Source organism: Ursus arctos, unplaced genomic scaffold, assembly GCF_023065955.2.
Source record: "Ursus arctos isolate Adak ecotype North America unplaced genomic scaffold, UrsArc2.0 scaffold_22, whole genome shotgun sequence".
Lineage (NCBI taxonomy): Eukaryota > Metazoa > Chordata > Mammalia > Carnivora > Ursidae > Ursus > Ursus arctos.
Window position 1 is genome coordinate 57836242 of NW_026622897.1, and position 11827 is coordinate 57848068.

General features: G+C 41.6%; 1 protein-coding gene across 1 annotated transcript; it reads right to left on the reverse strand.

Moving 5' to 3' along the window:
• Positions 1–4206: 4206 nt before the first annotated feature.
• HBE1 (hemoglobin subunit epsilon 1) lies at positions 4207–5621 on the reverse strand. Its single transcript, XM_026489654.2, has 3 exons — positions 5521–5621; positions 5175–5397; positions 4207–4335 (listed from the first exon to the last, which is right to left on the reverse strand). The coding sequence occupies exons 1-3, from the start codon at positions 5610–5612 to the stop codon at positions 4207–4209; spliced, it is 444 nt and encodes a 147-aa protein (XP_026345439.1). The 5' UTR covers positions 5613–5621.
• Positions 5622–11827: the final 6206 nt, after the last annotated feature.

The window sequence follows — 11827 nt, forward strand, 5'->3', positions numbered from 1 at the left end:
GCCCTCGGAGAATTCATCCTTTCAACTTGATATTGTTCAGAGACTGTTATCTGTTCTTGGGGAAATGATGAAGACGATGCAAAGAAGAATAAGAATTTGAGGCAAAACCAAGAGGATTCTTTTTAAGATCAGAGATCAGTGAAATGAAGGAAGACAAGAGGCAACTTTGAGCACAGCCAAAGCCTGATACTTGCCAAATCGTGGTCCCTGAAGCTTTGGAAACCTGGCTTGATTATTTTCCTCTGTGGCCATTTTATTTCAGGATGTGTCTGTCTCCAGATTAATTTATCCTCTAACTTATCAGGTTGCCCGACATTACAATAGCATAAGTGAAATCTTTTCAGTCTTCGTGACCTCATGTAAAGCCTGCTCATAGATGAGGATAACAAAGTCCAGGAAGATGAGATTCATGATGAAATCGGTAGTTATTTTCCAGTTATAGCCATAATAATTTGTCACCAGTCTCAATTTAAGGGCATGCGTGGATTGGAAGGAGGTATAAGGAGCCAGATTTTAGTCTGTAAACTAGGAAGTCTGTGAGATGAGTGTATGTAGACCTTGATCATGTTTTAAAACCCTTTGGGTTCAGTTTGTCGAACCTGGCCATAGAGAATGAATCAGAGGCTGATTTCCAAGCTTCTGAAGTCTTTCACAAGTGAGAAAGCTTAACTCCTCCTCAGACGAATGGATTTCTATGACCCCTCATGTCTGTAAACAACCTCCCCACTTTTCCAGAAACCCAAATAGTTTTCCAATAGTTCTCTGTAACTCCTGCTTTTCTCTTAATGCTTTCAAGGCAGTATCTTCCAAAGGTTCGTTGATTTCTCCTTGTCCATTGCTGTTTTATCCTTCCCTTTTCTCCCAAGTCATTGCTTTTGACGTTGCCTAAATCCTCACCTCTAAAGTCATTTCATTACAGAAGTCATCCATGGAATTTTTTTTTTTTTAAACACTCCTCATGTGTTCTGAGACCCTCGCTTAAAATCTATTTGTTGGGGGGTGCCTGGGTAGCACAGCGGTTAAGCGTCTGCCTTCGGCTCAGGGCGTGATCCCGGCGTTATAAGATCGAGCCCCAGGTCAGGCTCCTCCGCTGTGAGCCTGCTTCTTCCTCTCCCACTCCCCCTGCTTGTGTTCCCTCTCTCGCTGACTGTCTCTTCTCTGTCAAATAAATAAATAAAATCTTTAAAAAAATAAAATAAAATAAAATCTATTTGTTGGATAATTGTTCTAAGTACTAGCGATTTACTATAAATGAGGCAGAGAAGAAAAGTTTCTTCTTAACATTTATAATGTGGGCGTGGAACATATCAAAAATGAATAATTAAGCCAATCTACAAAATAACTTCAGTTACTATCATTTGCTATGAAGAAATTAATATCTGGACTTAATGAGGGAGGGACATGATCACAGCAGGATTAGCCCCTCTCAGGAGTAGTATTTGAGCTGGAGCGAGAATGAAAGGAAGGAATTTGTTATGGGGAGATATTGGGGTGAAAGGTCTAAAAGCTGGAACAGGGAATCCACACCTCTGAGGGAGGAACGACAAACCCTTGGTATGGTGGGAACATGAATAATGGGCTGAAATGGGTGACATGTAAAGGTAAGGATGCGGATAGGCAGGAAATGTGGCTGCAGGAAGCAGAAACCTAGTAACTCGCGATTTGTCTTCAGTGGTAGAGTGAGAAGCCATTACAGGATTTTCATCCTGGTAATGACATCATCTCTAAACCCCTGTACTCTTAATATTCCAAGAATATCCTGTTCATCGTGACGTTATTTTGCTCACATGGCTCTTATTGCCTATCAACAATTAGTCCTTTTTTCCTCTACTTAAAGTCGGAGGAGCTCCTGGGTGGCTCAGCTAGTTAAGCATCTGACTCTTGGTTTCAGCTCAGGTCGTGATCTCAGATTTTGAGACACAGCCCTGTGTTGGGCTCTGTACTCACTGGGGAGTCTGCTTGGGACTTTCTCTCCCTCTCCCTCTGCCCCTCCCTCCTGTGCTCACTCTCTCTCTAAACTAAATAAATAAAGCTTAAAAAAAAGAATTGAGTCATCTAGACCTGTGTCTGCATGTGCATACGCACCTGTGTGTGTTAATTACGAAGTTGTTATCATTTAAATGGTCTTGGACTGGTAACATTGAAATTCAATCCCTTAAGGGATAAATAATGTATCTTCTGCCCACCACTCCATCATCACTGTCCTTGACCCCATGATAGGCAGAGCCAGAGTCAGAGTTGAAGGCAAGAAAGAGGCAATGAGATTGATCTATTAAAAATACATGTTTGTTATTGACTGAGACACTGACTGACTGACTGACTGACTGACTGGGTGAAAGATGTAGTGCTGGGAATAGCTTCTGTTTCCTTTGCTGAGGGGCATAAAGAGAGGCTACAGGGCTCAGAGACCAGTGCTGTGGGCAGCCTGCAAGTAAGTAATCATTTGCCTCTCATCGCTATTGTGGAGACGTGAGCCCAAATCAGAAGGTAATTCACAGGACAAATTCTGATCAATGCGCAGGGGCAATGAAATGCCTGAGAGTTGAATTTGCCAAGATACGACGCTTTAACTTATCAAGTGTGAAGGTCTTGAGCCTTGATGTGAGCTTGACTCAAGGCCTGGAGGTCAAGATTCCCTAAGCAACCTAGCAATGACTCCCTCAAGAGTGATTCACTTCATGCCACTTCCTCACGAGTGTCCCCAAGTCAGTGCAAGGCCTCTTCTTAGATTCCACCCCTCTCAGCCCCCCCACCCCCAGGCTGGGAGATTTCCGTCATCGACTCCCAGCTCCTTTCTTGTCATCCACTCCAGCCAGCCAGATACCATCTTTTCCTCACTCTACCTCTGCTTATCCTTCATGTTTTTGCAGATCTCACTGCTCTTCTTTGGTTTAGACCATTATGTCTGTTGCTTTGAAATAACATCCATGTCTAGTCTCTGCAATTTTGAATTCATTTTGTGTGAATTGATTACTTGCCCTCTAACTACTATTCCTTGAGTTCTTTTTTTTTTTAATTTTTTTTAATTTATTTATTTGACAGAGAGAGAGACAGCCAGCGAGAGAGGGAACACAAGCAGGGGGAGTGGGAGAGGAAGAAGCAGGCTCATAGCGGAAGAGCCTGATGTGGGGCTCAATCCCATAACGCCGGGATCACGCCCTGAGCCGAAGGCAGACGCTTAACCGCTGTGCCACCCAGGCGCCCCTATTCCTTGAGTTCTTATAGTTCTAAAGATATTTATTGTTTATTCTTGCCAAAAGCATAGTAAGAGTTTTTATTTTTATATTCAAGGCCTAATGTTATCTTGTCTTTCCTAATGCTCTACCTATGTCTTATTGTCTCCTTTATTTCCAGAAAACCATTTTCCTGCAAGTCACTAAGCCCCAGCTTACTGGTTTTAGACTATGAGCCTTTGTTAGTATCTTGTTTGCTACCTGAAGTCTTGGTCATTCTCCCCTCCCCCAAATCCATACAGTATCCTAACTCCAATTTTATTTTAGTGCATGTTACATTCGATTATAAAATAACACACAGTGATTTCCTGTGTCTTAGCCTTGGCTCCCCATTGAGACCGTGGAACCCTTTGGGAAAGAAGAGGTTATTGTTGGCTAATGGAGATTTCTCTGGAAAGCTCCCAGCCATCCCTCAACTTATCCTCTTATGACCAACTCAGCCTCTCACAAGATATATGATAAGTTAGATGATTCAATATGTACATTAAAGCAAATGAAAAAGTGACCCTACCCTGGACCTTAGACCCCTGCAAAGGTTTTAAAGCTGAGACATGTACCACAAAATATCTTGTTTTTCCTGAGGCACTGCTTAGCACCTCCTTCCTTCCCCTCTACAGTAAGTTTTTGCCACACTGCCCCGTAAATCCCTGCCTGCTTAACTAACCCTTTCCCCAACCCAGAAAACTTCCCCATTCTAGCATCCACCCAGACCCTCTAGAATCCTCCCATAATGTCTGTCTTCCCAAAGGAGTTCTTATGTCTTCCTATGTCTCCCCCCACCCCTTGGCCAATGAAACTTCTCTCCTTTAACACAAGAGCGAAAGATGGAGAAGACACAATATTAATTTCTGATTCCTGAATAGAATGAACTTTATTGAACAGAAGCTGTGCTCTCAAGGCCAAACCCAAATCCCCATATGCAGAAGGAGGACACTGGGGACACAGAAGGCTACTGCTGAACGGGGAAGAGGACTCAGTGGTACTTGTGGGCCAGAGCAGTGGCAACACCAGCCACCAGCTTCTGCCAAGCGGCCTGCACATCGGGGGTGAATTCCTTGCCAAAATGAGAAGCCAGAATGATCACCAATACGTTGCCCAGGAGCTGTTAGGTGAAAGACAAAACGACAAGTAGCATGTTGAGTAGAAGGTCTCAAAAAGAATTGCAGAAAAAGTGGCTCAATACCTATACTCCCTGCCAACTCCATACGTCGACTGCTCTCAAGGGTGTGCCTGCAAAAAGCTCGGATCGGCTAGTCCCTAAATTCAGTGCAATGATTCTGAGCTCTCCAGTCAACACCCTGCCTCCCTATATTCCCATCCTCTCTCCCATGCCACCGTTTTTATTTGCATCTCTCCCTCCCTCCCTCTCTCTCTCTTATCTACCAATTGACTAAGTCCTGTAATAATGGGATTTTAGGGCTGCATGTGTCCTCAGACTGAGTTTATTTAAAGTCTCCAATCAGTGCAAGAACAAGCCTCCATTTGATAACAATACTGACAGGTAATTTAATATATTTTAGAGAACTTGTTGTATATTCCTTTGAGAAGTCTGTCTAAAAAATTTTCCCCCAAATCTCTCCCTAAACTTTCGTCATCAGGACCCACATAAAATAAGATATTTCTCCTTCCTTGAGACAGGCCTTTATTTACCAAATGCCAATTCCATTCCTCCTTGAACATGTCTGCTATTCTCTGATGTTGTTCTCTAGGATGAAAACATCCAGCTCTGACAAAAGTTCTTGAAAAGTTTTAAGCAAACTCTGGCTGCTAATAGCCCTTTTCTGTCACTAGTCCTGAATCGAGGTGGTCCTGGTTATGCCCATTGGAGTTCGACCCATAATTTTTGAAGTTTTTGTTAGTCTTTCCGATCAAAGACTCAACTGCCATTATTATCCTGAAGTGAAAAGTAATAAAAGAGCACATGAGCATTTCCTGACTCACCCTGAAGTTCTCGGGATCCACGTGCAGCTTGTCACAGTGCAGCTCGCTCAGCTTAGCAAAGGTGCCCTTGAGGTTGTCCATGTTCTTAATAGCCTCTCCGAAGGAAGTCAGCACCTTCTTGCCATGGGCCTTGACCTTGGGGTTGCCCATTATGGCAGAGGCAGAGGACAGGTTGCCGAAGTTGTCAAAGAACCTCTGGGTCCAGGGGTAAACGACCAGGAGCCTATGTGATGGGACCATAGCAGATGGAAAATCAAAGACTTCCAAAAATCTTGAGGAATTTTCTGGTCAATTGGCCAGGCTCTTATTCACCACCCTTTCCCATGCCTTGAAACCCAGTGCCTACCTGCCCAGGGCCTCGCCTCCAGCCTCTTCCACATTCACTTTGCCCCACAGGCTAGTGACAGCAGCCTTCTCCTCAGGACTAAAATGCACCATGATGTCAGGTCTGGGAGCTTACAGGCTCTCAGAGAGAGAAGCAGGTGTGTGCTGCTGCAAGAAGCTGTCCCCTTTTATCCTTTACTGCTGACCTTCTGGGCCCTTGTTCCTCCAAGTTCTTTGAAGTCATTGGTCAAGCTGAGCTGTGTCCCTCAGGGGTGGAGTCAGGTCAGGAAAGGGTCAGCAATGAAGAATGTTCACTGAACTTGTGATAATGTGTGTTGGTTCCTGAGAGAGCCTTCCTTTGTTCGCTCCTCCTCTGTCCTCAACACAATTTTCCATTCATTCCCCTTTTCACCCTCTTCTCCCTCCATGTGACCCTCCAAGATGACTTCCATCTCTCCCTTTCTTCTTCTCCAAGAAAGACCTGTAGAGAGGAGCTAAGCCCAAGATAGGGCAAGAGTTCCAGCCAAAACAGTTTTAATATTTGGGTTAAAGATGGTGACAGGGACAAGAACAGAGCCAAGAAGAAAAAAAAAAATACAATTGTTGACACAGACTCTCAGCCAGGTTTAACTCACTTGAGGAGTGGATTATAACCAAGCCTCTGGTTCTTAGTTTTCCAAAGGAGACAAAACACATACATGATTCCTTGAGGCAGCTGGACAGGGTGACAGCAATCCACAATAAGACTAAGACCTCAGTCCCAAAGTACAACACCTGAGGGCAATTTCATAGAGAGGACAGAAAGAATAAACGTACATCCTATGCTTCCCTGGAACCCTCTCTCTGTCCATGTCTCTGCGACTTTGGGGGAAACTGGCTACTTTGGGGAGATTTCCCTGAGCTCTCCTTTTGATCTTCTGTCCACTATGCTTCTTTAATCAGCGAGACAGCCGAGGAGTCTGCAATTATTTAAAACCAGGACTTGCGATCAAGCTGAGAAATAGATGAACTGTTAGGTTAATCAGGCTAGAGGTTGGAGTATGTTTAATGTTTCCGGAGGCCATAGGCGCCAGAGGCTTCAAATGCTTCTAGTGCTCTTTTGTTTGTTTGTTGATGCTGCTCTTATCTTTGGGCTTCCCTAAAAACTCAGCATGAAATGGAGTCTGCACCTTGCACCTTTTTCAATTGCAATTCCTAGTTATTAGTCTGGAATCCTGTTGGTATGGTGATAAGGAATGTTGGAGGAGAGGCATTCTATAATTGTATAGTTAAGTTTCAGTCTTTAATGGACTAGCATTTCCCTTCCTAAGAAAGTCAGGAAAACCTCCCTGGGCTAGACTATATACATGACAAGGTTGAAAGACAGCATATCGGTAGTTTGATGCAAGGCTTATGAATTCTGATTGTGAAGTCAGTCAGGTTGGCTGAGTGTAGTCTCTTAGCTTAGGTGCTTGTTGAATTTAAGCTAAATTATCTTAGCTGCTCATTTTGAAGGATTTTACTTATTTCTCCTATGAAATATCTTTATTATCTCTCTTTCCTGGAAGAAAAACCCAAAGTGTAGAGATAAGTGACATGATTATCCAGAGAGATCAGAAAGATTAACTCATCAGAAAAAGTAAACAGTAAGAATATTTATTATATATAAAATTAAAAATTAATAAGGTAAAAAAAACGTGTTATGTCTTCAGGTATTTAAATTAAAAGGATTTTTAAAAAGAAATTCCAAATTTTGATAAACATTAATTCCTGCCTCTCAGGTGTTCTCTGGCATTTGCCCCTTCGTAAGCTCTCTGAAGGATTTGAAGAAATTTAAGATGTCTCTTTTCGGCAAGGAAGATTAAATTCTTTCTTGAATCTTGCTAGTTAATTTATGACACGTATAAACCCTATGAGTCAAATATTGTATCTTTAGGTGCTGTTCTGTGGATTATAGAAGTCATGCTGTTGGTAGGTAAACTAGGTCTTTGGCCTCACTACATGGTTTTCATAGTATTATCTGACAAAAATTACTCCAAAAATTATTCTTTACCACAAATGAGGTTTTTTTTTCAATTTTTGAGTTTTAAAAGTGGAAAACCATAGACAGGGTTTATAAACCACTGAAGCTATCAAAAGCTATGTAGGACTCTTGATTAGAGAGGCCATCAGTCGGCTTCCATTACGCATCTGAATTTAGAGTCTCATAACAGAAAAAGATGGTATCTATCAAAGGTTCCCTGAGTCGTCATCCGCCTAGAATAAGCTGGTTACCATGAGTAGCAGGAGATGCTTGTGGCTGTCATGCAGGAAGCCAGTTGAACATTTTCTGTTCACGGAAGGAATGAGAGAATAGACCATACTGGCGTCAGGCAACATGGCTGCTTTTTAAGTCCCATGCCACCTTCTTGGCACCATCTCTCACAAAGACTGTAGGTTAGTCAACCAGAGCTGGGTTTTTTTTCTCAGAGTGATTCCTCCCACTTGGCAGCTCCTGACAGGGACATCAGCGGTTTGACTGACCTCTGGGATAACTGTGCCTAAAGCATAGCCAAAGATGTGCGTGAATGTTAATTAAGCAAGAGGGAGAGGAAACGGAGAGCCGGAACCATCCAGTTACTGCACACTTTTCTACATGATAGACAGGAAGGTTGAAACTTGAATGTGGCAGCTTAGACAGTCATAAATTTCCCATTTCCTCAGAAATGTAGGTCTATTTTCTTGCTTTCCTTGATGCTTTTTTCACCTTAACTAAAGTTGCCTTCATCTATTTTTGTGATTTGTTTTCAAAAACAGGGAATTCTTGGGGTTTTTTTCCCCCGTTTATTGCAAATAATATTGCCTAATGTACTCTGTGAACTAAGAAAAACATAGGAAAAAATACTGTGAAGGAGTGACTCTATTATTAGAGCCAGTGTTTTCTAATCTTCCTTCCCTTCAGTTTACTGCACTACCATGGGTTATTGGTCCATATCCCATGGCTCTGACCTGAGACCTAAGTCGAGTAATGATTTAATAAACTTTGTTCAAGTAGAGTACCTCTGAAGCATGCTTAAACCCAGTATTTAGATTTCTATCTAGGGTTGATTCAAATGGGACTCTTCTAGGTAGAGGGCTTAGAATCTTGTATATAGAAGTGATGGAAAAGATTCAATTTTACGCTAAGCTTCCACGTCTGCTACTAGAAGATTGGGAAGTCTTAGACTTGGTGACTTTTGAATTCTACAAAACATTAGACTTTTTTTTTTTTTTTTAACTAGGCATGCTACTATCTTCAGGACTTTGGGTGTTCAGTATTGAAGCTATGGCATAGCATGTTTCCTGAATAGAAAATTTACATCTCTCTGGAAAAGTATAAATTTGAGGTTTGGTAAGTAAGCAGGGCTTAAATGGAAGCAGTAATGGTTATGGTTGGACCCCATCCATTAACAAGATCACCCACCGTGAGAAATTATGAGAAATAAGCACAATTTGTTTTGTAGACCTACTGGGGGCAGTTAGTGATAACTCCTCTCCTAACCCCTTTGTAGCCCTTACTAATTCTAGTCCCAGGAGGGTTCTTTCTGAAATGAAGTTCCCACAGCCCCTATTTTCCTGAGTTTGAGGCATCTGTGAGGGAAAGGAATTTCTCCTAGATTCCTGGGCCAACGAGCTAATGTAGCACTTCTCTGTATTCCAGCTGATTCAGACCCTAAGGTCCCCAACCTCTCCCTGTCCCTGTTTGACTAATTGATTTTTTCATGTTTTGTTTTGTTTTTATTTTTTTTCTCCTCCTCATCCCCTCCCCCTCCTCATTCTCCTCTTCCTTGTCCTCATCCTCCTCTCCTTCCCCTTCTTCTTCTTCCTCTTCTTCTTCTTCTTCTTCAGGTCTGTTAATTCATTTGCTTTCTGGAATTTGGGGGGCTTTTATTTCATTTTGTTTTGTTTTTAATCCACAGGGACAGGCAGATCCAGTGTTTTTCTCCTTCTAGAGACTTGAGCTGGTGATAGCTGGGTGGGGTCAGCAACTGTGGGCACAGATAAGAGCTCAAGACTACACAGACCTGTGGCAAAGGAGGGAACTAAGACACTAAAGACAGTGAAAGCCACAGTGCTTCTCTTACTGTCTACAAAGACCCCATCCTTGGTTCCTACACAAGTCAATAAATGCAAGAGATTGTGGGCTAGTGTTTGAGGGTCTTGCAAGATTAACTGCTCAGAAGTGCCTGATAAATATGCTCTGGGTAATATGTATGTGTGTGTGGTCACAAATATGTGAGTATTGTCAGAATATGAAGGTTGCAGTGACTAGATAATGTGAAAGGCCTAGGAAGCTAGGGGAATAAATTGCATTCTCTAAATTCAACTGAGATCAAAAGATAAATTTAGTGACAAAAAGAGACACTCAAAGTCACTTGAAAAAGACAGAATGACTTCCAGGCCAGAAGCTCTTACTTATAATCTTATGAAATGTTCTGATGTATAAAGATAAAGATACCAATCATTACGTAGTTGACCAATAAGGAAAGAATAGGAAAAGGAAGATCTCTTTTGTTGGCTTGGAGTCTAGAGATGTTCTGAACCTCACATAACCTTTATGTCCATGCCATGGCTAGACTTGTTATGCCGATGGATGAATAAGCCACATCTAATCCCATTGGAAAGAGGGTCACTTGGCATGATTGCACCCAGATACCTGCCTGCACAATTTGTTCCCTCTCCTTTTATCTGATTGATGTCAGGAAAGAACTTATTATTTAATAGACATGAGTATTCCAGTTGTAAATCTCAATGCAGAATAATAAATAAGTACCCTGTTTTCTATTTTTGTCTGTGTGCCTTTTATTTTGGCTAGAATAAGCCTTCAAGAGCCTATGTCAACCTACAACTGGGCCACATCTTGGAACTCAAGAATCCGATCAAGGTCCTGCCTGCTGGGGTCTGACAAGCTCTAGCTGGCCTTCCTACTTTCAGCACTGTTCTGCCAATTGCTTTGTACATGTACAACAGTGGGTGTGTGTCTATATTCTTTGTACTTCTAGTTGTGTCCATGTTTGACCATTCATTCAACACCGCACAAATGCTAAGAACACAGTGAGAAAAACAAAGTCACTGTCTTCATGGAGTGAGTAGCAGGAGGAATTAGACAAAGGTAACTGAACAAGTAGGACACATGGAATATGCCAGTGATGCTAAGCGCATGGAGGAAGAGAACACTGGATTGAGTATGATGGCAACAAGGGTGGAATGATATTGCTACTTTAAAAAGTATGGCAAGAATGTTCTTAATAAAGGGACTCGTGAGAAGATACCAATAGATGATGAGGGAGCAATTCATACAGAACCATCATGAAATATTTAAGGCATAGGGAGTTGCAAATATAAAGATTCTGAAGTGGGAGGATGCTTAGGATTTTCAAGGAATGACAGTAAGTCCAATGCAGGCACAGATGAAGTGAGGGAGAAAGTACAGGAAGGTGTGATCAGAGATGCTAATCTATAAAATTTGTAACAACAATAATAGTTGTATCATAGAGTTGTGAGAAAAAAACATTTACATAAAACAAATATATATATACATATGTATATATGCATATGATTAATGCACACATTATATCTGCAAATATACATACCTATATATATGTACAGTTGCCCCTTATTGACAGGGGATGTGTTCCAAGACCCCCAGTGGATGTCTGAAACTGCAGGTAGTTCTGACCCCTATATGTACTCCAGCTTTTCCTATACATACATACTTATGATAAAGTTTATAAATTAGGCACATTAAGAGGTTAACAACAATAACTCTATTTAATAATAAAACAGAACAATTATAACAATATACTGTAATAAAAGTTATGTGACCTCAAAAGGATATGAAGTTTCTTTTGGCGATGAATCAATGTTCTAAAATTGATTGTATTGATGGTTGAACAACTGCAAATATACTAAAATCGCAAAATTGCATATTTCAAATGAATCAGTATGTGAATTATATCCTAGTAAAGCTGATATACTTACAAGGTTTCAGACTGATATTTCAGATTGACAAACTTAGACATTTCCTTGAAGTCCGTAGGAAAATTTTGATTCCCCCCAGCAGCCCAGAGAGATATTGCAGGACCGTGTTAGAGGAAGATAATTCTGGTGTTGGTAGGAACAGACGATGTACGCAGAAATTATGGTCAGGAGACACTTGCTGCAGTTCAGTGAGGAAATTGTGAAATGTGATCTTCCAATAGAGCTCGGAGGCCTGGGATTGGAGAGGTGGCCTGGAGAAGGAGGAACAACGGGACAGCTCTATTGGAAGTTTGGGCAAATAGTTCTCATGATGGGCTGGGTCCAAACACCAAAAAACATTTCCTAAGACA

Bases quoted from the DNA above. Each gene is read 5' to 3' on its own strand.
- HBE1 (XM_026489654.2), bottom strand. From the start codon at position 5,612: ATGGTGCATTTTAGTCCTGAGGAGAAGGCTGCTGTCACTAGCCTGTGG. The intron at 5,398-5,520 runs GTAGGCACTGGG...CCCATCACATAG, and splicing joins GGAGGCGAGGCCCTGGGCAG to GCTCCTGGTCGTTTACCCCT. The intron at 4,336-5,174 runs GTGAGTCAGGAA...TTCACCTAACAG, and splicing joins TGGATCCCGAGAACTTCAGG to CTCCTGGGCAACGTATTGGT.